Source organism: Planococcus citri, chromosome 1 (genome assembly GCF_950023065.1).
Source record: "Planococcus citri chromosome 1, ihPlaCitr1.1, whole genome shotgun sequence".
Classification (NCBI taxonomy): domain Eukaryota; kingdom Metazoa; phylum Arthropoda; class Insecta; order Hemiptera; family Pseudococcidae; genus Planococcus; species Planococcus citri.
The window spans coordinates 89,723,438-89,746,617 of NC_088677.1; the positions used below are offsets into that span (position 1 = coordinate 89,723,438).

At 35.3% G+C, this 23,180-nt stretch overlaps 2 protein-coding genes across 11 annotated transcripts in view; both read right to left on the minus strand.

Moving 5' to 3' along the window:
• The window catches only part of LOC135840308 (uncharacterized), a 40,115-nt gene extending 23,164 nt beyond the window's left edge, over positions 1-16,951 (minus strand). The window contains exons 1-2 of one of the 2 annotated variants that reach the window (XM_065356771.1): positions 16,856-16,951; positions 8,938-9,673 (exon numbers count right to left, since the gene is read on the minus strand). In XM_065356771.1, coding sequence (XP_065212843.1) covers positions 8,938-9,555 — 618 coding nt within the window. In that variant the 5' untranslated portion in view covers positions 9,556-9,673; positions 16,856-16,951. The other variant, XM_065356763.1, reaches the window with a different exon arrangement.
• Positions 16,952-17,614: 663 nt separating this feature from the next.
• LOC135840346 (organic cation transporter protein-like) overlaps positions 17,615-23,180 on the minus strand; it is a 33,826-nt gene continuing 28,260 nt past the window's right edge. For all 9 annotated transcript variants that reach the window (XM_065356843.1, XM_065356836.1, XM_065356848.1 and 6 more), the window contains 9 exons: positions 19,757-19,928; positions 19,535-19,638; positions 19,287-19,441; positions 19,040-19,208; positions 18,811-18,934; positions 18,558-18,729; positions 18,291-18,473; positions 18,010-18,194; positions 17,615-17,906 (listed from right to left, as the gene is read on the minus strand). In XM_065356843.1, the coding sequence (XP_065212915.1) occupies positions 17,742-17,906; positions 18,010-18,194; positions 18,291-18,473; positions 18,558-18,729; positions 18,811-18,934; positions 19,040-19,208; positions 19,287-19,441; positions 19,535-19,638; positions 19,757-19,928 (1,429 nt within the window). In that variant the 3' untranslated portion in view covers positions 17,615-17,741. The remainder of the gene's footprint in view (positions 17,907-18,009; positions 18,195-18,290; positions 18,474-18,557; positions 18,730-18,810; positions 18,935-19,039; positions 19,209-19,286; positions 19,442-19,534; positions 19,639-19,756; positions 19,929-23,180) is intronic.

Here is a 23,180-nt window from a genome sequence, read left to right on the forward strand (position 1 = left end):
TATTTTTTTTCATTTCGGTTTCCATCCCTGCCTGTGGCACTGATAACGGATTGCGGAGCAGGAGATCTGGGTTCGAATTGCACCCGGGAAGAAATTTTTTGAAAATTTTTTTTCATGATTTTTATTTTTACAAGTTGAATTTTGACAGAAAATGTAATTTATTAATTTTTTTTTGCTTTTGAACAGAGTAATGAATTTTTATGCAAAATTTAAATTTATTAATCATTGTTTTTCAGGCTTAAAATACTCATAAACATGAAAATATTGAGTAAAAAAATCGCTATTGCAGGTGGGTAGTAATATTTGACATCAGAAACAATAATCTTCAATTTTAGGTATGAAGGTTTTCGGATTACGTGAAATTTCAGTTTTTTTTTCAGAAAAAAAACTTTGAAGGCGATTTTCTCAAAAGTTTAGTTTTTCAAACTTTTAATTATGGATATTTTTTGGAGTTTTTTTTTGCACTTTTTGGGCTTCTATACAGCTCATATGATTGCTCCGGAGGTCTACTTCACCCCCTCACCCCCAACTCAATATCGACCAAATGGGCCCTTTACCTGTGGAATGACACAAATATCGATAGTTCAATATCGATATTTTCAAGAAGAAAAATTGAGAAATTTCTGGTGGAAACCCCATTACTTGAACAAAAAATTACTTCAAATCTAGTAATTGTGACGCGGCCAGCGATACCATACCATATGTCGGAAAACTTTTTTTTGAGATAATCGCGTTTTCATGGAAAAAGTCAGAAAATATCAAAAAAAATTTTTTTGTCGATTCATATACTATGAAGCCTATACTTTGGAATGGGTGTACCCACCGATCTCAAACACGTCGTTTTAGTGGTGAAAAACCGGTTTTACAAAAGTGCTTTTCATAAAAAAATGTCAAAAAAAAAAAAAAAAATATTATGATGTAAAACCATTAAAAGATGAAGAAAATCAAAAAAAAAAAAAAAAAAAATTTAAAAATGTTACAAAAATAACCCAAACTTTCAAACACGTTTTTCTCAGAATTTTGGTTTTTGAATTTCAAAAAATACGCAACTTTGAAATTTTGAAAATTTGTCAGATTTTAATATTTTGAAAATCTGTTTGCACCATTGAAAAAGAGGAAGAAAAACACTACCAGAAACCACAATAAAACGAAAAAAATTTTTGCCGACATATGGTATGGTATCGCTGGCCGCGTCACAATTTATGAAATAGTACATATTTAGCTCCTTCCTCTCCTTCAAAAGGTAAAAACCTAGAAAATTTTGTTAATGAATAAAAATAAACACAGGTTGGAGGAGGGTGGGGGTAGGGAGGAGAAAGGACTTCCAAATTTAAAGAATCCCGAAGAAACAAAGGTGAAGAAATTCGATTTTGAAAATTTGAGAGACGCCGTATACTTTTTTATTGTGATGCTTTTTTATAATTTGAAAAATGAGCCATTGATTTTTTGAGAGGGGTGGGGGTGAAAAGAATTGCGAAGAAAAAACCAATAAATTGGATTTTGAAAATTTAGTAAATGACCCGTATTTTTTTGGGATTTGATATTCTAAATTAGGAAACGAGTAGGGACATTTTTACTTTTTTGCAATTAGATATTTTTATTAAAAAAGTAAGACTTTATGCATTTTTTGGCAAAAAAGTGACTTTTTTGAAAAACTGACAATTTTAGCGAAAAATCAAGGCTTTTTACTTTTTGAAAATTACTGGAGCCTCCACCGTATTTTTGAAACTTGAAATTCCCACAACATTTTATCAAATGGAGTTGGCAAGCTAAAATTTACTTCGTAAACTAATTTCAATACGATATGAAGTCGACTGCATGGTGATATTGGTAGTTTTAAATGGGTTTGAAGCTTCCAGCTACTTTTTGGAAACTTCAATTTTCTAAAAAAAAACACCATACAGCCTTTCAAAAAGTCGCTGGGTACTCGAAAACGACTAGAAATCCACCTGCAGTCGACTTCGTAGTGAATTGAATTCAGTTTACAGAATGAATTTCGTCTTTCCATGTCCGTTTGATGGAAATTTCAAGTTTCAAAAATCTACTGGAGGCTCCAGTAATTTTCAAAAAGTTGCTGGAGGCTCTAAAACGACTTAAAATCCACTTGCAGTTGACTTTGTAGCGTATTGAAATTAGTTTCCAGAATAAATTTTGGCGTTCCAACTCCATTTGATGAAATTTTATGGGAATTTCGAGTTTCAAAAACCTGCTGGAGGCTCCAGAACTGCTCATAACGGTTTGAAACAGTTTACGACCGATTTGGCAGGTCGAAAATAGGGTATATTCCAAATTGCAGCTTTCTTGGTCAATTTGGTAAAATTTAGATTTTTTCCCTCATTTTTGGCCTAAATTTGATTTTTTTAAAATTCACCTAAAATCGAAAAGGACACTTGAGTACTTCGATATTTTTGATGATTGTAACGCTTTTATGTGTATTTCAATGTACCTAATTCTTAATAACCTTCAAATAATTTTTGCTAATTTTTTCAAATTTTTCTAAAATGTCATCAATTTTAGTAATTTTTGGAAATGGTTTTTAAGCATTTTTACATCATTTTCACATGTTTCAACCGAATTCTGTCAAATTTTGATGGAATTTTATCAGTGTTTAGCAGATTTAATTTATTATAATATTTTTATTATATTCAACATGTTTCAATAATGTTTTACGTAATTTTCACCAAATTTTGTAATTTTAAATCAACAATTATCCACAAAAACTCGATCAATTTCGAAACCGTTCGTGAAATTGCATGATGCAGTTAAATGAGCATATCTTGAAGATTATAACTAGGAAACACAAAAATAAAGCGGTAGGATCATCAATTTATAGCATCTAGTCGAAGCTTAGGGTACGAAAGATACGCGGAAGATGCTTCCTTCTTGGAAATAACACGCGAGTCTGATTCACAAATACATAAAAAAAAAAAACAAACGAGAGAAGAAGAAAGAAGGAGGTAAAAACGTAAATAAAGTAATAAGGGAAATGCGCCAGGTAAAAAGGAGGGGGTGGGAAGTGGAATAATATCATCGCGCGAGATAAAAAGTACTGGTTGGTAATTCGGTTTCGGTATACCTAAACCACAGCATAACACTGAGCAGTGAGCACACCAAACAGCCATGCTATGCGTTCGCGTACATCGCATCTATCGCATCGCATCGTATCGTATCGTATAATGGACTGTTAATGCAAACATGGCATCGCATCGCATCGCATCGTATCGCATCAGTTATAATTTGGCCGACTTGATAGGCTTGCGGGCGGGCGTATGATGCGGCGCGCAGAGTTCAAGGTTATCGAACTTCACACTATGCACACTTACACACCACACGCACTGCAAAATACAAGTACATTCTCTCTACCTCTACTGCTCTTTGCGTTTGCTGGTGACTGGTGAATGGTGGCTGGTATATCCATCCACATCTACATAGGTATTAGGTACGTTACGTATGTAGAAGTGGAGGTACATCCCAGCACCAGCACCAGCGGTCTGTCTCTGCGTAGTGTGAGCTGTTTCCATCAATTTCGTTCTGGCCACTAGGTGGTGGTGGTGGTGGCCCCAAAAGCCACAGCTCGAATCAACCACCAAGTCTGTATGGAAAATTTTTCGCTTTTCAGAGCATCCGGAAACCAGTTTCGAAAGTAGCTCTGCGATTGATTCCTCAACAGCATCTCCATTGAGTGGTTCTTGAGTAACGGTAAGACCACTTTTACTCAAAAATGGTCAACAAAATTTCATTCAAACTGTATTCGACGATTTTGACGAAACATAAGCCATACTTTGGGGACATACGAGTGCTTTTCACAAAAAAATATGCACCCCCCCCCCCATACGATCACCACTAATATTGAATTCAACGATTAGCATCGTTTTTAAATTTTTAAAATTTTCAAAAATTGGTCAACAATCAAAAAAATGAACTTCACACCTAAAATACGAGTATCCACATTGGATGTGAATAATTTAAAGTAAACAAATCATCAAATAAAGTACACGATGAAAAGCTTTTGCGAGGGTAGGGTCAGCGAGGAGTGAACATGATCAAACGATTGAAAGAGGGACACAGTGATTCGAACTGGAGATTGAATACGTATTAGCCCTTTCTTGCTCCAGCTACCCCCCCCCCAATCAATTTTTTGTCAAAAACTTCTGTGTAACAATGAAATGAGCTCAGTGATCATTTAATCTCCTCTCAAATGAGCTATCGACCACCTCCTTAGCCCCACGGGGGTGGCGCTACGACCCCTAAAAGTGACGCGATTTTAATAATTTTACATTTTATGGCTTTGAACTGGGAACCTGTTAACCTGTTCCAATTGATCAAATAAAGTCAAACTCGGGGAATGGTATTCTTTTGGGACCTACAGTTAACTCCCGGAGTGGGGAGGGTCAAATTTGAAAATTACAGAAAGGTCATTTTTTTGGAGGGGCATAATATGGCCCTAAATGTACGAAAAGGGTCCAAAATCATACGATTGGTCAGTACTCCCATTGTGATCAACATATCCAAATTTCAGCTTCTTAGGTCATCTCCACTCCTTTTCAGGCGGAAAAAATCTCATTTTACCCCTATTTTCGGGGTTTTCAGCTTTGAAAGGAAGTACATTTTTCAATTATTAATTAAACGTTATTCCCACTCAGAAAAAATTACCGAACATACCGATTACTCGTAGTGAATATTTAACAATGAAACCAGATCTAGATTTGAAAATTTGACAAAAAAGCAAATCTTTTGGCACATTTTGTCAGAAAGTGAGACTATTGTTACTCAAATTGGTAAAAAAGCGACATTTTTTGACAATTTTTAGCAAAAAAGTGAAAATTTTCAATATTTTTCAACAGAAAGCAAGACTCGGATAATTTTTGGAGGAAAAGCTGAAATTTTCAGCAATTTTCAGTAAAAAGTAAGACTGCGTGGCTCGTACTTAATTTCTTAATAACAAAAAAAACATTAAAAAGTAACCAAAAAATAATCCAAAAAAAAGACAAAACTCAAGCAAACATTTCAAAGTAGAAAAAAAAATCACCAAAAAAAACCCAGAATATTACGAATTGAAAGGGCCTTTTGACAATTTTTGGCAATAAATTAGTGATCTTTGCAATTACTGGCAAAAAAAAAAAACGATTTTTGGCACAAATGAAACGAGACTGGCAATTATTTTTACATAAAGAGACTCAAGGGCACCTTTAAAAAAAAAATCAAGACCGAAATTTTTTGCAAAAACCCCACCTTTTTTAAGCAATTTTGTTAAAAGCGAAAATTCTTTACAATTTTTGGCTACAAGAAATATGAAGATTTCAGTAAAAAAAGCAGAACTTTTTGGAAATTATTGCCAAATAATGGAGTGATAATGTTTGGCAATCTCTCAGAGCATTTAAAATAGGATAAAAAATTTGACAATTTTAGCAAAAATTGGCATAATTTCTGGGAATTATTAGCCAGTGAGATTTGTTTGCTTTAGGTTTGTTCAGATTTCATAACATTTCAAACATTATTGGCTGCTTGTCTACAAGTAAGTTCACACCCGCAAAATTTTTATAAATTTTCTTTTTTTTCATAAATTTTGAGCGCTTGAACAAACTTTTTGTAATTTTTGATAATTTTACCTTTCAATACTAACAGACTAGAATTTTGACAATGAACAATAGTCCGGCATATGACAATAGGAGTAATTGCACCCCCCCCCCCCCGCCGATCCTCCGGGACAACTTTTCTCTTAAAGGGAACATCCTAAGGAACATTTTAAAGCAAACTTGCCCAACAAAAAGTTGGCCTTACTTACAAAATGGCGGCCATTTTGATTGACAGGTCGACCGAAATCTCAGATTTTGCGTTTCAACATAGGACTTGCACGACATTTTTCAAACCTTACAAAGATAGATCGAAAGATCATGCAAAAATTTATCACCAGTCAAAATTTCAAGTGCTAAAGTGCGTTTTTCGATTTTTGGTGAATTTTTGAAAATCGAATTTAGGCTAAAAATGAGGGAAAAAATCAAAATTTTACCAAATTGACCAAGAAAGCTGAAATTTGGGATATGCCCTATTTTCGACATGCCAAATCGATTGGCAACGGTTTTAACCCGTTTTGAGCTGTTCTGGGGCCTTCAGCAGATTTTTGAAACTCGAAATTCCCACAAAATTCCATCAAATTAGAGTTGTAAGGCTGAAATTTATTCTAAAAACTAATTTCAATACGCTACGAAGTACTGTAGGTGAATTTCAAGTCGTTTTGGAGCCACCAGCGACTTTTTGAAACTTCCTGAAGCCTCCAGCAGACTTTTGAAACTTTAAATTTTCACAAAATTTCATCAAGTGGAGATGGAAAGCTGAAATTTACTGTACACTCCAATTTTAACACCCTCTGAAGACGACTTCAGGTGGGTTCAAGTCATTTTAGAGCCTCCAGTAGATTTTTGAAACTTGAATTCCCGCAACATTAATTTATTAAATGGTGTTTGAAGCTTCCAGTTATTTTTAGGAAATTTCAATTTTCCAAAAAAACGCCATACAACCTTTCAAAAAGTCGCTGGAGGCTCCAAAACGACCTGAAATCCACCAGCAGTCAACTTCGTAGCGCATTAAAATTAGTTTGCAGAATAAATTTTCAAGTTTCAAAAATCTACTGGAGGTTCCAGTAATTTTCAAAAAATCGCTGGAAGCTTTAAAATGACTTGAACCCACCTGAAGTCGTCTTCAGAGGGTGTTAAAATTGTAGTGTAGAGTAAATTTCAGCTATTCATCTCCATTTGATGAAATTTTGTGAAAATTTAAAGTTTCAAAAATCTGCTGGAGGCTTCAGGAATTTTCAAAAAGTCGCTGGAGGTTCCAAAACGGTTTGAAATTCACCTGCAGTACTTCGTAGCGTATTGAAATTAGTTTTTAGAATAAATTTCAGCTTTACAACTCCAATTTGATGGAATTTTGTGGGAATTTCGAGTTTCAAAAGTCTGCTGGAGGCTCCAGAACGTCTTAAAACGGTTTGAAACAGTTTCCAATCGATTTGGCAGGTCGAAAACAGGGTGTATCGCAAATTTCAGCTGTCTAGGTCAATTTAGTAAAATTTTGATTTTTTTCTCACATTTTGGCCAAAATTTGATTTTTGAAAATTCACCAAAAATCGAAAAAGACACTTTACAGGGTATCTACCAAAATTTAATTTTCAAAAATAGCGACTTTTCGCGACTTTTTTTAGCGACTTTTTTTCAGTTGAGTACCTACCCCCCCCCCCCATTTTTCCAACGAAAAAAATGTTTTTTAAACAGTTTCCACACCCAATTTTTCAACGAAAAAGAATGGGATTTTTCGATAGTTCCCATGTAACACGAAAAAAATTTATGAAGAAAAAAAATTGAAAACTTAATTTTATTAATTCAATGGAAGAAACGTTAGGTATTAATAAGAATTACTTCGGTAAAAAAATTAAAAGTAAGTAACAAAATCAGTAGGTACGTAAATAAAAATACATAAAAAAAAACTCAAAACAACGAAAAATAGTAGAAAAATTTGAAGTATGGACAATTTATAGCGACTTTTTGGTATTTTTGGCGAAAATCGCGACCTTTTAGCGACTTTAGCGACCTATTTTCAAAATAGCGACTTTTCGCGACTTTTAGCGCTATAGCGACCTGGTAGACACCCTGCTTTAGCACTTGAAATTTTGACAGGTGATAAATTTTTGAACGATCTTTCGATCTACCTTGGTAAGGTTTGAAAAATTTCGTGCAAGTCCTATGTTGAAACGCAAAATCTGCGATTTCGTCTGACTTGTCAATCAAAATGGCCGCCATTTTTTAAGTAAGGCCAACTTTTTTTTGGCAAGTTTGCTTTAAAATGTTTCTTAGGATGTCCCCTTCAAGAAAAAAGTTGTCCCGGAGGATCGGCGAGGGGGGGGGGGTGCGTGCAATTACTTCTATTGTCATATGCCAAACTACAAGATCTTTTCGATAATTTTTGAAAAAAAGTGAAATTTTTTGGAATTTTTCGTAAAAACCCGAGAATTTTTGACAATTATTGGCAGGAAAATCACAGTTTTTTGTAATCTTTGTTGAAAAAAAAGAGGACTTTTTAGCTCAATTTATTGATTAAAAAGTGAGACTTTTTGGCATATTTTATCAGGGAAAAAAGTTAATTTGGTGGGAGGGGACAGGTAGGGAGAAGGAATATTTTTTGGAATGTTTTTTTTTACGAAAAAAGACAATTTTCAGCAAGAAACGAGACTATTTTGAAATTTTTACAAAAGATGAAATTTTTTATGATTTCTGGCTTGTGACAGAAAGAGTAGACTATGACAATTTAAGCAAAAAAAAAAAAAAAAAAAGGTAACTGTAGTGACAAAAATTGCAGAAAAAGTACCCAAGTTACTTTCATGGAAAACTTAGCGAGCTTTCTTGGAATTTTTTTTTAGCAAAAAAGCGACCATTTTCAGCAACTTTTAGCAAATGATGAGAATTTTGGCAACTTTTCAACAATTTCCAGCATAAAAGTGATACTTTTTCGCAACTTTTTAGAGAGGGAGGAGGTGTTGATTTTTTTTTTGAAAAGCCCTCGCAAACTATTAAAATATGACCCATATTTTGTCAAAATCGGTGTAGTAGATCATAAATAAGAAATTTGCAACAATTTTTAAGGAAAAATTGTCTCAAATCTCAATCAAAAGCCACTCTTTGCAGAGATCTGAAAATTTGACGACCAAAGCAACTCGATAGGGCCTACTTACTGCCGGAGTTTCGTTTCTCTGGCTTTAAAAGACAACATTTCACCAATACTATCCTCTAATCTTGGTAATTTCAAAATGCATCGATCGTTCCGGGGAGAGAATAAAAATATACGAGACGGACCGAGGCAATCTCTCGCCAGTCCTGCCTTTAGCCTTACCTATAGCACACGAATATAACAACGAAATACTCGAACGAAAGAGTTGAAAAAACTCACCTGAATAGGACGAAATTCTTGAGCAGTGGCCGACAGATTGCTTTTTAAATTATGCGCATAATGGTCGGATTGGTGCGGCGGTGGCGGCGGACATATAATATTCTGCGATATGGGCGCTTGGCCGGGCACCATTGGCGCACTCTGACTTGGAATCGTTTTAAAATTGACTTGCGCGTGCATAATTTGAAAAAATTGTTCGAAACATTTCAATTTGGCTCTGGCGTGATTCCATTTAATCTGAAGGATGATATTTTGGAGTCCGCACTGACTACACGTGGTGACCATGTCTTCGTCGGGCGTAACGTTGGTATCGGGTTTCTCCATCAGCGCCGCGTACACGTCTTCCGGCACCGAAATGGTGGGTCGATGATCGTTGACGACCGGAGCGGCGACCGGATTCGGATTCGCCACCATCGGCTTCATTTGATTAATAAGCATGGCCGCCGCCTCGGGCGATGGGCCCAAAATCGGGAATGGTAGCGAACTATGATGCATCGGAGGCACCGGAATCTGCATACTCAGCGGCACGCCGGGCGCCGCATCGTGAAATGGCTGCATTTGTATGTGGGTGTGGCTGTATAGTCGCGAAGCGGCCGCAGGTCCATCGAAAGTAGCCATATTCGCTTGGCGCCGCTACTGCTGCCGACTCTGCTGGTAACTAAGGATGCTGCTCCTTGGTACTTCCTTTCGTTTCGCCGAGGGCGCGATACACCAACCAGTCACGCTCACGCTGATGCTGAAATCATTCGAAGCAAAAATAAACGAAAAATTAGAACAGCTGTCGTGTGAAATTACAGCTCGCAATGACGAGCAATTAGAGACTATAGAGAGATAGGTACTCGATCCAGTACCCTGAAACATGTTTAACCCTTCGAGAGCCGAGAAGAACCCTTTTCATAATGGACTTTAGAACTACCACAAAATCAAAACTCAATTTCCAAAATAATTTTTTTTTTTTTTTTTTTTCAAATAAAAATCCCCACCGTCAATGTTTTTATTTTTGACCAACAATTTTTTTGATTTGAAAAATTACACAACTTGTGCGGAAAATCAAATTTTATCTTTTCAAAATTTTGGATTTTGACTTCAAAAATTTATGACGTAATATATTATTCAAATTTTTTTGACTTTTACGTTGGTATTACCTGGAGAAAGTTTTCGAAAAATGTTCATATCGATCGTTACATCGTAAACTTATTTTGAAAATCGAGATAGAAAAATGTCGATTTTGAGCATTTCCTCCAATTCCAAAATAAAATTTTGAGTAAACCTCAATTTAAAAAAAAAAAAATCTGCTCGACGAATTTATACTCCTCCCCATATAATGAAATTTTTCAATTTTCATTCGTCATGTTCTTCTCGAGTCTCAAAGGTTCAAAGTAGGTATTCGTGAAAAAATACAGGGAAAAAACACAAACATAAACAAACGACCTTGACACAGTTGGTGGCAACTGGAAACCTTTTCATAAGCGCATTTCTCCTGCCAAGTGAATGAAAGTGTAAACAACACCTTGCGATACCCGATAGGGTGAATAATGATAATGCTTTTCAGAAATCCTCACGAACAGGACTTCGATCATCCTCTTCTGACAAATTTGAACTTTGGACCGAATAAAGTGATTCCAATGGAGTTGGATGCATTCTACTCTCAATATTTATAGGATGTCTCGTGTTCAATATTGTTAAGAAAAAAAGATATCCTCTTTCTGGCCATCACTACAAACCGGAAGGATAGTAAAGTTCTCGTTTGTTTTTCAAATAAAATAACTACCCCGGACAGCAGATATTTCACACACTAACCATCATTTTCGACAAATACTCGTATTCTCATCACATTGAGCAGCATAACAAAAACAAATTTTCAGAAAATGAACAAAAATTATATTGTTCTCTTATCAAACAGTTGAGAATAACTGCAGCTGCATAGAACGAAACGAGACTGACTCTTACTAATGATGGAACGAAGATCGCCCATCATTTAAAAATGGCAAAACAATAGCTCTTTTGTTCGTTTAGAACACACACACATACATACATATCCATAGGATATTTCTCAATTTAAAAAAAAAACATGGCATCTAACGGATTTTTTTTTTTGAAAAAATCACTACCTTTTTTCAATTAAATTTTTGGAAAGCTCTCCACTCAACCCCCCCCCCCCCCCCACCCCTCTGTATCCATTATTTTTGACAAGTCATTTTCCCTGACTTTTCCAGGTTTCCTAAGTCATTTTTTTCCAATTTTCTATACCTACCCTACTTACCCCATATTTTAAAGAAGAAGTTGTCGGGATGGGGGGTGGAATAATATTTTTCATAATTTTCTCTTCAAATTGATTCGAGAGCTTTTGAAAATATTCGTTTCAAGATGCCTAAAAACGAGCTTGTTTTTTGATTTTTAAAATTTTAGAATTTAAATAATGTTTTTTTGAAGGAAGTTGATTTTGAAAAAGAAAACATAACATGCCCAAGCGAGGGCAAAAGTCTTCGAAAATTTGTATATCGAGAAGTAAAAAATCATGTTTTTCTTTCATTACAGACCCATATCCAAAATTTGCAATTGATCGTTTTTTTTTCCTCAAAATTCCATAGATTTTTCGTGAAAATTACAAACTCCCCTAACTTTTTCAGACCGACCAAATTCCCCGACTTTTCCAGGCTTTTCGAAAGAATGGTCACCCTGATTAATAAAGTCTAATTTTTCACAGGAAAATTTTCAAAAAAATTAAAATTGAAAGGAACATTGCATACAAAGTATTTTCTATTATCAATCAAAATTACTTATAAAGAAAAAACGATACAATAAAATATGAACCCCTTGATGAATTTTTCAATTTTTTCAACCGATTCTTTGACTAAATTCGCTATTTTCACTATATACCTGTTAGATACCCTGAAAAAAAGTCAGAGGACAACTTGAATAAGGGAAAAGTTTAGTGTTGCACAAGATTTTGAACGCAAAAGCTGATTGAATCAGAAATGAAAAAATACCACACTGGAAATTTTGGAAAAAAACCAACTTTCGACATAAACAGAAGATATGATTTTTTGCGGCAGTTCGAATTAGGGAAAATGACTTTACAAAATTTTAGCATAAAATAGAACACTTTTTTTCCTGGCAATTTTGGCGAAAAGCAGGACTTTTTGTTTTGCACAGAAAACAGGACTTTTCATCTCATTCTATAGGCAAAAGAAAGGATTTTTCAACATTTTTGAAAAAAAAACTGCACCTTTTTGGCAATTACAGGTTTTAATGGACAAAAAATAGTACTTTTTTGGGCAATTTCAACAAAAATTTAAACTTATTGAGAATTTTGGCAAAAAATATTGCTTCTTAGACAGCTAATAAGGCAGAAATCGACACTGTTTCTGGATATTTAGCCAAGAAAGCTGACATTTCAGAGCAATTTTGGTAAAAATTATGACCTTTTTTGGCATTTTTCGCAAAAAGTGATTATTACCTATGACTTTTTAACAATACGGCCATATTGGACAAGAATGAAACTTACTGACAATTTTTGACGAAAGATTGGATTTCTTCAGCGATTCGGTAGAGCAAAAATCTTTTTCTGTTTTGGGTTTTTGGGAGCCCAACAGTGAACTTTTTTCATCGCATGTCCTTTCTGGGCAAACTGCGCCCTATACCCCCCCCCCCATTCTTATCAACCGTCCTGACAAGGGAACCTCTTGAGGTGTCCGCCTCCGATTTGAACGAGACCGCGATTTTTGGAAAGAGCCTGTTCTAAAACATCAAAATCTAAGTTTTCAGCTGTTCAAGTTCATTTTTCGATTTTTGGCGAATTTTTGAAAATCCAAAAATGGACTATTTTGGTGATTTATGCTTTTTTTTAAAAAGTACGTACTAGATCAGGAAAAATGTTCAAAATAAGTCCTAAAACTGATATTGAGCCCCCAAATCCAAATTTAGCCATTTCCAGCCATTCTGGAGCCTCCAGTGCGATTTTTCAATTTCTCCAGAATTTTGAATTTGCTCCAGAAGGCGTGAATATGAAGTTGGGCAGCTAAAAATCGAGTTGTGTGTTATACTCGACCTGTTCAACGAATTTATTCACATTTGAGCCGATTCTGGAGCGGACACCTCAAGAGTGGGTTTTTGACCAGCTTTTTTCATAATAAAAATATCCAAAAATTGATACGAGGCCCAAGAAAGGCTGGAAATGGCGAAATTCGCTCTCGTGTGGTTAATTAATGACAAAATACAGCGATTCGCGCAAATTTCAAAAATTTTCTCACAAACGAGGAATTTTTGGTTTTTGGATATTTTTACATATTTTGAAAAAAAGCTGGTCAAAAAACCACTCTTGAGGTGTCCGCTCCAGAATCCGCTCAAATGTGGATAAATTCGTTAAACAGATCGAGTATAACATACCTACAACTCGATTTTTAGCTGCCCAACTTCATATTCACGCCTTCTGGAGCAAATTGAAAATCCTGGAGAAATTGAAAAATCGCGCTGGAGCCTCCAGAATAGCTGGAAATGGCAAAATTCGCCCTCGTGGGCTTAGTTCATGACGAAATACTGCGATTCGCGCCGAAAATTTCCTCGCAAACGGTAAAATTTTGATGTTTTTGGATTTTTTCAAAAAACCACTCTTGAGGTGTCCCTCCCAAAATCGACTCAAATGTGGATAAACTCGTTAAACAGATTGAGTATAACACACAACTCGATTTTTAGCTGCCCAACTTCATATTCACGCCTTCTGGAGCAAATTGAAAATTTTGGAGAAATTGAAAAATCGCACTGGAGGCTCCAGAATGGCTGGAAATGGCTAAATTTGGATTTGGGGGCTCAATATCACTTTCAGGACTAATTTTTTACCATTTTTACTGATCAAGTACGTACAAGTACGTACTTTTTTTAAAAAAGCATAAATCACCAAAATAGTCAATTTTAGATTTTCAAAAATTCGCCAAAAATCAAAAAATGAACTTGGGCAGCTGAAAAATTGGATTTGGGGGTTTTAGAACATACTCTTTCCAAAAATCGCGGTCCCGTTCAAATCGGAGGCGGACACCTCAAGAGGTTCCCTTGTGAGGACGAGAAAAGTTTTTCGTGGGTAATTTCAATCTTTAAAAATTCTCTGATTTTGGAATGAAAATTTAAAATATGCCCGCTATTTTCATAATTTTTTTCAGAAGGTTGAAATCCCTCAACTTTTCCGGGTTTTCCAGAAAATGAACATCCTGTCAAAGTTTGGATAGCGAAACTGCGAAACCCGAATTGCGAAGAACGACTCAATTACTGAAAAAATGATAAGGCTGTAATAGAAAATACGTAAATCATTACGACAATCCTACATTACGATCAAAACGTAAACCATCCTCTCATTCATCGAATTCGAAGACGCCACGAATGCTTCAATGTACGAGAGCAAATCCAAACACTTGAAAAATTGAACATTTAGTCAAGTTTTGCCACTCGACTTCTCCAAAGCTATTGAAAAACATAGATGAACCAAAAAAAAAAAAAAAAAATGAAAACCAATCAATAACGTACAGCGAAGAGTTAAGTAATTCGTATATTTTTTAATTGCCTAATTAAAACGCTATTTATAGCGCATCGAGCGATGGTTTTTTCGTTTTTCGTCGGCCTGCAAAGTTTTTATTGGTTACTTTGTGTAGTTTGTATACGATATTATATAGTGTTAATATTGTTTCAGATTTTACAATAAATAATTTCTTATTGCTGACGTCGAATTCGGATCAAGAAACAGAAGAAACAATACTACAATTGTGATTCTGAGAAACGATGTCGATATAGCAAGAAGAGCAACGGCGTTAGTTTAGTTTGTTGAGGTGGAAAAGGTGGTGGTGGTGGTGGTGGGGAAGTGAAGTGTGAGCTAGAAGAGTCAGAAGAACCAGAGCCACTGCCACTGGCATGGCACTGTTGACTGTAATCTCGCATTGGCATTCTTATGTACTCGTACTCGTGTACTATCACATTCACATTCTCGTACAAGCTTGGTCGACTGGCTGGCGATGATGGCGAATGGAATGGAAATCGAGAATGAGAATGAGAATGGCGATGGCTTGAAGTTTTTTAAAAAGGAAACGTCGTCGCAGTCGTCGCCGCAGCGTTAATATTTTGATGACATCATCAAGAAACCGAATCGTTATCGGTAATAGAGACACAATACACGAGGAAAACAGCATAACTTAAACAATTATTAGTATAGTAGTTGAAGTCGGAGCAGAGCAAAATCATGTTATCACGCTCACAGCACAGTTCGTATTCGTATTTCGTACTATACAGTACAGTACAGTACAGTACAGTACAGAGATGATGAACACAGATAAGTACTATAAGGAAGGATGTAAGGGTAGGGTAACCCACACAAAAATTATTGTTTCGTTTCCGTGTAGTGAAATTTTAGCACGCAGCTCTCCTCAGTCCTCGGATAAGCCATAGAGATAAGGCACTCGAATCATCGGAAAAATTGAGTAAAAGTATGCTCCTCGAGAGTACGAACAGCAGGAACACGACGTAGTAATACATATTTCCGAATAATAAGCCATGTTTCGGCAGCTGTGTGTAGTAACGTAGATATTCGCTATTCGTTCGTGTTCGTATACTCGTAATATAGGAAATGGCTAGAAAAATGCGCTATCAAAGATTGAAAAGTACTTGTTTTTATCGTAAATGATAACCGAAGATAACTACGATAGCTGTTACGGTCGCTACAAGTACAAGCGGTAATGTTCTTCATCGTAAGGCGAAACTAGAGCGACAAACGTTGTTTCGAGTCGAGACTCGGTCCGAGTTGTCCACTGTCCAGTTCAAACTTCCATTTCATTCATATGAAAAAAGTAGATATAGTTAAATGTACACAAGACTGGGACATTTTTCAACGAATACATTCGATACCGTAATCGATTTCATTCGAGTTTAGTAGTTGTACTAGCAATGAATGCTCAATGATCGCTACATATTGTAGTACAGTACAACGAGCAGTGAACGCCAAACCAAACGAAACGGTATATTTACAATATATACATCAACACGTCTACTAATTCGACATTGTAATTAAATTTTAACGCATTATAAAACATGAAAGGCACCAGTTTCGCAATCGATAAACAAATCGCAGCGAGCCCATAGCGAGAGAGGTACAAGCTTTGTGCATAGCAAAGCGAACCAAACCGATTAAAAAACTCTTGAATTTGTACTAGAAATACATTCGCTCCACTCTCTAGCCATACTATATACAGACGGATCACCTATTCGCAATTTTTTTTTCCGCATTTCGCTGTTCGCTCCACGTATAAAACCCTAGCAACAATCGTCGATTTCGGTACACTACGTCGAGGAGACCAACGAACGATTCACATTGCCAAACGTACGTGATAATGAATTCGTAGGTACGCGGATTATTGCCCGATTAAAAGTATATTATGGTAAAATGCCAGACCAAAAATCATCCGACTCGAAACTATTACTACGAAAATGGGTACGCTATTTCACCACAGGTTTTTATCGATTGGTACAGTAAGCTTACGGCATTGAAGCGTACAATAAAAATGGTGCTTCGAGAACGCATAACTGACGCTTATCATTCGTTGAAAACCACCTGTTGTGAGGGAGAATTTCGCGAGATGACATTTCAACTCGCAATTATTACCCTACGGTAAGAGTAAGCAATTAACGCGAATTTATAATATTCTTACTTGGCCGGTGATGGAATCTGGCAATTCGACGATATAACTTGCGATTAATCACATATAAGAAACGAAACTAACCACGGTCACTTAACTACAACGATCATAACGAAAATTACTTTACGTTTATTACTTTTAACAAATGGAAACCTTTGAATATTCGACTTACTAATGTGAAAAATATATACGAAAAAAAAAAATTATAATACGTGTACGTGTAACACTGAAGTATTAAAACTTACGTGATTGTGAATCAGAAAACTGGAACGTGGAACGTCAACGTTCTTCGTTTTGTTTATCAACTTGTATTTTATCATTTTTTTGTATTCGTAGCGCGCCTCGCGTCAGTATAGTTAACTAGATGGTAACACTGATTCGGCCGAATCGGCCAATCACAGAGCAGCTTTTGTTCCACTTTCCCTTCTCTTTCGTTTGCGAAAATGGAAGAATCAATTTTTAGTTCGGTAATAATGGCAACAGTTTTATCAACGTCGCATTCTTTTTCAAATTTTTCACTTTTTTGCGAAAGTAAATGCGGTTTACAACTTCTGCGAATGGATGAGTCGATTGGTAAGTAGTTTTCAATTATTGTTCGAGTTTAAACGAAGGATCAGCCATTTTTTGGATTATTATCATAGTAGACAGTTTATTAATTGGGAGAACTTTCATTTTGAAAAAAATAGCGACACTGAAACTGGCGCATTGAGAAATTACGTTATTTACCATTATTACAGCTTTACCTTGCGTTGCAAATTATTTTCATTTTATGAATATTGAACTTTGAATAATTATTATTGAATTTTGAATAGAATGTGAAATGAAACAAAATGATTTTCAATTCATAGAACTAGAAACTAGACTAGAACTGAATAAGAATAACGATAAATAAAACAATGCAGCCGGTAGCCCGTAGGTATGTCCGAAGATCTCTTTACGAAATCAACTAATTTACAAAATGTAAATCATATTTGGATTTATGATTTAACGAAGAATGAAAGTAATTTGATTTATCAAAATAATAGTCATTTATTTTCTCAAAAAAAAAATAACCCTGTGAACAAAACATAAACATAAACAATTGCACACGCCTTCGGTAAATAAATAAGAAAATAATAGAAAGAACTTCACTCATTTGGGGCGTGTACGAGTACGAGACGCAGCCTCTTCGTTCATTTCTTCAACAGTACTAAACAAAGGTTGATTTTTCGTTTCCGGTAAAGGTAATACGGCGATCATACTGAATACAGCAAACAATCCGAACATGGTGCTCGGTATATACCATTTAATAGGACCCTGAGCCGTGAAAAAAAACATACATTGAATACGCTTCAAACAACAAGAACGCGAATTGAATTGATACATATTTCGCTGCCATAAATTTTCGCAATTAACTAACCAGTATATCGACGATATATGGGCTGACTAGTGTACCCACATGAGACATGGTAATCGAAGCTCCTATAGCTGTATTTCTAATCGCTGTGGGAAATAATTCCGAAGTATATAGAGCAAATATCACATAAACTGATGTAACGCAGAATCGGCTGAACAAAGCTACCACCAAAATGACCACGTTCAACGCTGCAAAAAAATTGCACCAGATGCAGTAGGTAGTTGCAATAACGTATCATGATGTTATATTATACGAGTATATTATGTTTTCTAATAGCAGCTTACTCTTTGGTAAAAATAAAATCGATATCAATCCGGCCCCAGTGAAAAAGAATAAATATAACGAAGCTGCTTTTCTACCACAAACTGATAACAACGGCACGGGAAGAGCATAACTAAATATTTCCAAAATACCATTCAACAATATGTACGAGAATCGATCGATGCTGAAATTATTACCATTCATGACTGCGCAAATGAAAATAAATCGTTAACGATTCCGGCTTCCGGTAGGTAAATTCGTGAAAATCATAAAATAGGTTGTGTACCTACCTAACCCGAAATAAACCGCGGAAACGGTGAACCAAATATAAAAACAGACTAGCGTTCTCAACGTGAGTTGAGGTGTTGAGAACATGCTCACGAATTCGGACAAAGGTTGTAATAATTTCTGATAAAGCGATTTCCTCGGAACAGTCGACGATTCGTCCGTATTTATTGGAACCTATACCAAAAAAAATCGCCCAAAGTTTGATTCATCAAAGGTCGAATTAGCATTCATTTTTTTTGTGAGCATTCTACGTACTTGACAATACAATCTGGGAAGATCAGCAGGAGGTACGACGGTAGAATCAATTTTTCTAACCACGTCCCAAGCTTCGACAGGCCTACCTTTGGACAACAACCATTGAGGCGATTCCGGCAATAACCTTAGAAACAAATAAGGCAGCAACTCTTGCGATAAAATAGCTCGCTTTCGCAGTACATAGACGAACAACAAGGAACATATTTCTTTAAAATAATGAAAAAGTTACCAGTAATAAAATGGAAGAATGATGGTTGGAATGGACATGAGTATTTGTAAGGTTTTCCAGTATTGCACGTGGTTCGCCAGAAACGATAATATTATCATGCCAACCGCGTAAGATGCATTAAACAAGCAACACACCCATGTTTTAGAAGATCCGACCATTGTTTCCGATACTATAACATAAAAATAGAGCTCATTTTTCTCCATTTCGAAACAATTCCGAAAATGTATGATCGATTTTCCTCACGTACATAACGTATATGCGGTACTGTAACATCCTACTCCGGCAAACCCTAGCAAAAAGCGAATTAATAGGAATACGCAAAACCAACTGGACGCGGCCGATAAAAATGCCGATGCGACATAGCACAAAGCCGCCAAAGTAAAACTACTCTTTCTACCAATTCTGCAAATAAAGAAAATGTTATTGAAAACCACCAACTAATCAACGGTGTACGAATAATTTTCATGCTGTAAACTACTCTCATTCGTTACATACTTATCGGCAATGATGCCAAAAAAAGAAGCTCCAAAAAACTTTCCCAACGCGTAAGAAGCTTGAATATTTGATCGATAGTAATACCTATCGCAAACTAAATCCCACTAAAAAATTATCAACGTCTACTAAATCACAAAAAAATAATAACAATAGCCATAAGGTAATAATAAACAAAATCTAAAACTTTGGAATTATAGAATCGATTTTAAAATACCACAATACCTCGCTAATGACCGAATTATAGTTTTCGTATCTGTAATCGGTACAGGGAAGTACGTCTGGCTTGGCTTTAATCATGCTTAAAAACTCTTTGCTTTCTTCGAATGATTTTTCGGCCAATTCGTCGTAATTCCAGTCGTAATACCAACATCCTTGATCCTGGGCGGAATTCGTTCTGAAGGAAAATACGAATACGTACGTAGTAGATTAATTATAAAATATCTGCGGATACTCTAAACTGATTTTATGTATTGATTGTTCGACAAATAGATTGCATCTTTGGAATTTGGAGGAGAATAGAACTTGGAAGCCCTTCAAAAAAAATAATAAAAAAAAATGGAAGTAGTTTCTGTGGTCCATTAAGTTGACTTAATGAGAGTATAAAATATCAATACGTCAAACACGCAGAATATTCTACAGAAAATTTCATCGAGTAAGTATTTTAGTTGGGAAGGGAAGTAGGGGAGGAGCAGTTGGATTTTAAAATTTATTCAAGTCGAAATTTTTCATTTAGAAAAATGGAATGAAAAAATTGAGAACACTGAAAAAAGAGAATAGGTACTTGGATAAAAAATTTTAAAGGTGCGAAAATTATAACTATTTTGCAATTCTGGCAAAAAAAAGAGTTTTTTTTGGCAATTTTGAAAAAAAAATCCGAAAATTTTACAAGCATTGGCCAAAAAAAAAGCATTTCTGGGTAATTTTGACAGAAAACTTCAATGCTATCCAAGCAATTTGAGTAAAAAAGCAGATCATATTATGACATTTGGGACAAAAAGCAGGACTTCTATTCTTGTAAAGTTTAACAAAAAAACATAAAATTCAGGAAATTTTGACTAAAAAGTAAGATTTTATTGACAACGACGAAAAAACAGGACTTTTGGGGAAATTGGAGGGGAGGGGTGGGAGCAAGAAATGCAACAATTACGGTAAACTTTGGCAAAAAAAAAATTTCTTCACATTTTGATATTTTTGACAAAAAAAAGAATTTTCAGCACTTTTGCAAAAAAAAGTTTACATTTTTGACAATTTTGTCGAAAAATAGAACTTTTAAAAATACTTTTACTCGTAAGTTGTAAAAACAAGAATTTAGAGGTAATGTAATTGACAAATTTCTCCTGAAAAATGATACTTTCCTTCTGAATGAGTCAAAACACACTCACTTTAACATTTCTAATGGTACCTATTCAAACATTGATTTAGCTTTTTGTTCCCCAAACATTTCTCATCTTTTGAACTGGAACCCCCATGATGACCTTTATTATAGTGACCACTTTCCAATTAGCATCAACATCCCTCTTCAAAATCAGAAACCCACACATGAAAAATGTCCCAAGTGGATTCTAAACAAGGTAAACTGGTCACATTTCAACAAAAAAGTTCTCCCAATTGACTTTACACCAGATGATCTGGACACTATAGTTTCATATTTCACAACTTCTATTATCCAAGCAGCTGAAGAAACCATTCCAAAAACTTCAACCAAAGTTCCCAAAAAATCTGTCCCATGGTGGTGTCATGAACTAAAAACTGCAATCCAAGATAGAAAAAGATCATTAAAAAAGTACCAAAAAAATCGCACTCTTGACAACCTCATTGATTTCAAGAAAAAAAGAGCTATTGCTCGCCAAATCAACTTATCTAAACAAAGAGAAAGTTGGAATAATTTCATGTTGAGCATCACCCAAAGCACATCTACAAAAGAAATGTGGAAAAAATTTCAAATCCTTAAATGAAGTTATATACCTACTGAAATACCCTACTTAGTAGATGACAACACTGAAATAAACTCAATAGATGACATTGCAAACACCTTAGCAAGATCCTTTGCAAAAGCTTCTGCAACTGCCTCTTATAACTCTGCTTTCCAAACACTAAAAACACAAATAGAATCCACACCCTTAGACTTTTCATCTCAAAATCTAGAACCATACAACTCTCTTTTCTCTCTTGAAGAGCTAAATCATTGTCTAAACTACAACATTAAAGATTCATCCCCTGGACCTGATGAAATACACCCTCACATGTTAAAGTACCTTTCAGACACTGGAAAAGAAGATTTACTTCAATTATATAACAAAATTTGGACTTCGGATTCCTTCCCAAAATTATGGAAAACTGCAACAATCATTCCAATATTAAAACCAGATAAAAGCCCAAATCTGGCATCTAGTTATCGCCCCATCTCCTTAACTTCAGTTCCTTGCAAAATACTTGAAAAAATGGTTATTAAACGTCTTAATTGGTATATTAATTCCTCAAACTCTCTTAGCATTTATCAAAGTGGTTTCAGAAAGAAAAGATCTACCCTAGACCACCTCTTTAGTCTCCAAAAAGAAATTAGTTCGGCCTTCCAGAATAAAGAAAGTGTTCTTTCAGTCTTTTTTGATCTTGAAAAGGCATTTGATAAAGCCTGGCGTTATAAAATTCTCCAAAAATTACATTCCATTGGAATTAGAGGACATTTGGCTTACTTTATTCAGAATTTCTTAACAAACCGTACTTTTAGAGTGAGAGTTGACAATACATACTCAGAGTTTTTTGAAATTGAAAATGGAGTCCCCCAAGGTTCAGTTCTTAGCACAGTCTTATTTATACTTTTGATTGATGACATTTCCAATGTTGTTTCTAGACCCATCTCTCTGAGAATCTTTGCTGATGATATAAACATTTCCTTTCGTTCAAATAATATTCAACTAGCTCTTCAAGTAATCCAAGAAACCCTTGAAAAAATTGAATCATGGGCAGATTCAAATGGTCTAACCTTCTCTGAGTCAAAAACCCACTGTATACTTTTCACCAAAAAAAATAAGATTCCTCCAGATCTCATCCTCAACTTCAAAGGACACTCTTTAGAATTCAAAACCACAACTAAATTTCTTGGCTTAACTTTTGATAGAAAACTAAATTGGACTCCCCATTTTCTAAAAGTAAAATCAGATATCATGAAACGCCTAAATCTGTTGAAAATAATCAAAAACACCAAGTATAAACCATCTCGCAAACTCCTACTTCACTTGTATAAATCTCTAATTCGCAGTAAAATTGAGTATGGAAGCCCATGTTTTACAAATATCTCAAATAAAACTTCAAATATCCTAAAAACAATTCAAAATTCAGCCCTAAGGATCTGTTTAGGAGCCCTCTATTCCTCTCCAATAGATAGCCTATATTGTGAAGCAGCAGAATTACCCCCAGATTTCAGAAGAACTCTCATAACAAACAAATTCATCTCAAATGCATCCACCAACCCTTCCCATCCACTCCAAAACTCAATTAACCCACCCAACCCCCAACATTTTGATCATATAGAAGGACCCATTTCTAATTTCATCACAATGTTGAATGATCTTCAAATCAATCCCAAAACTCTCATCCAAAAACCAATATTATACCCCCCTTGGCTTCTAAAACCTCCTCAAGTCAA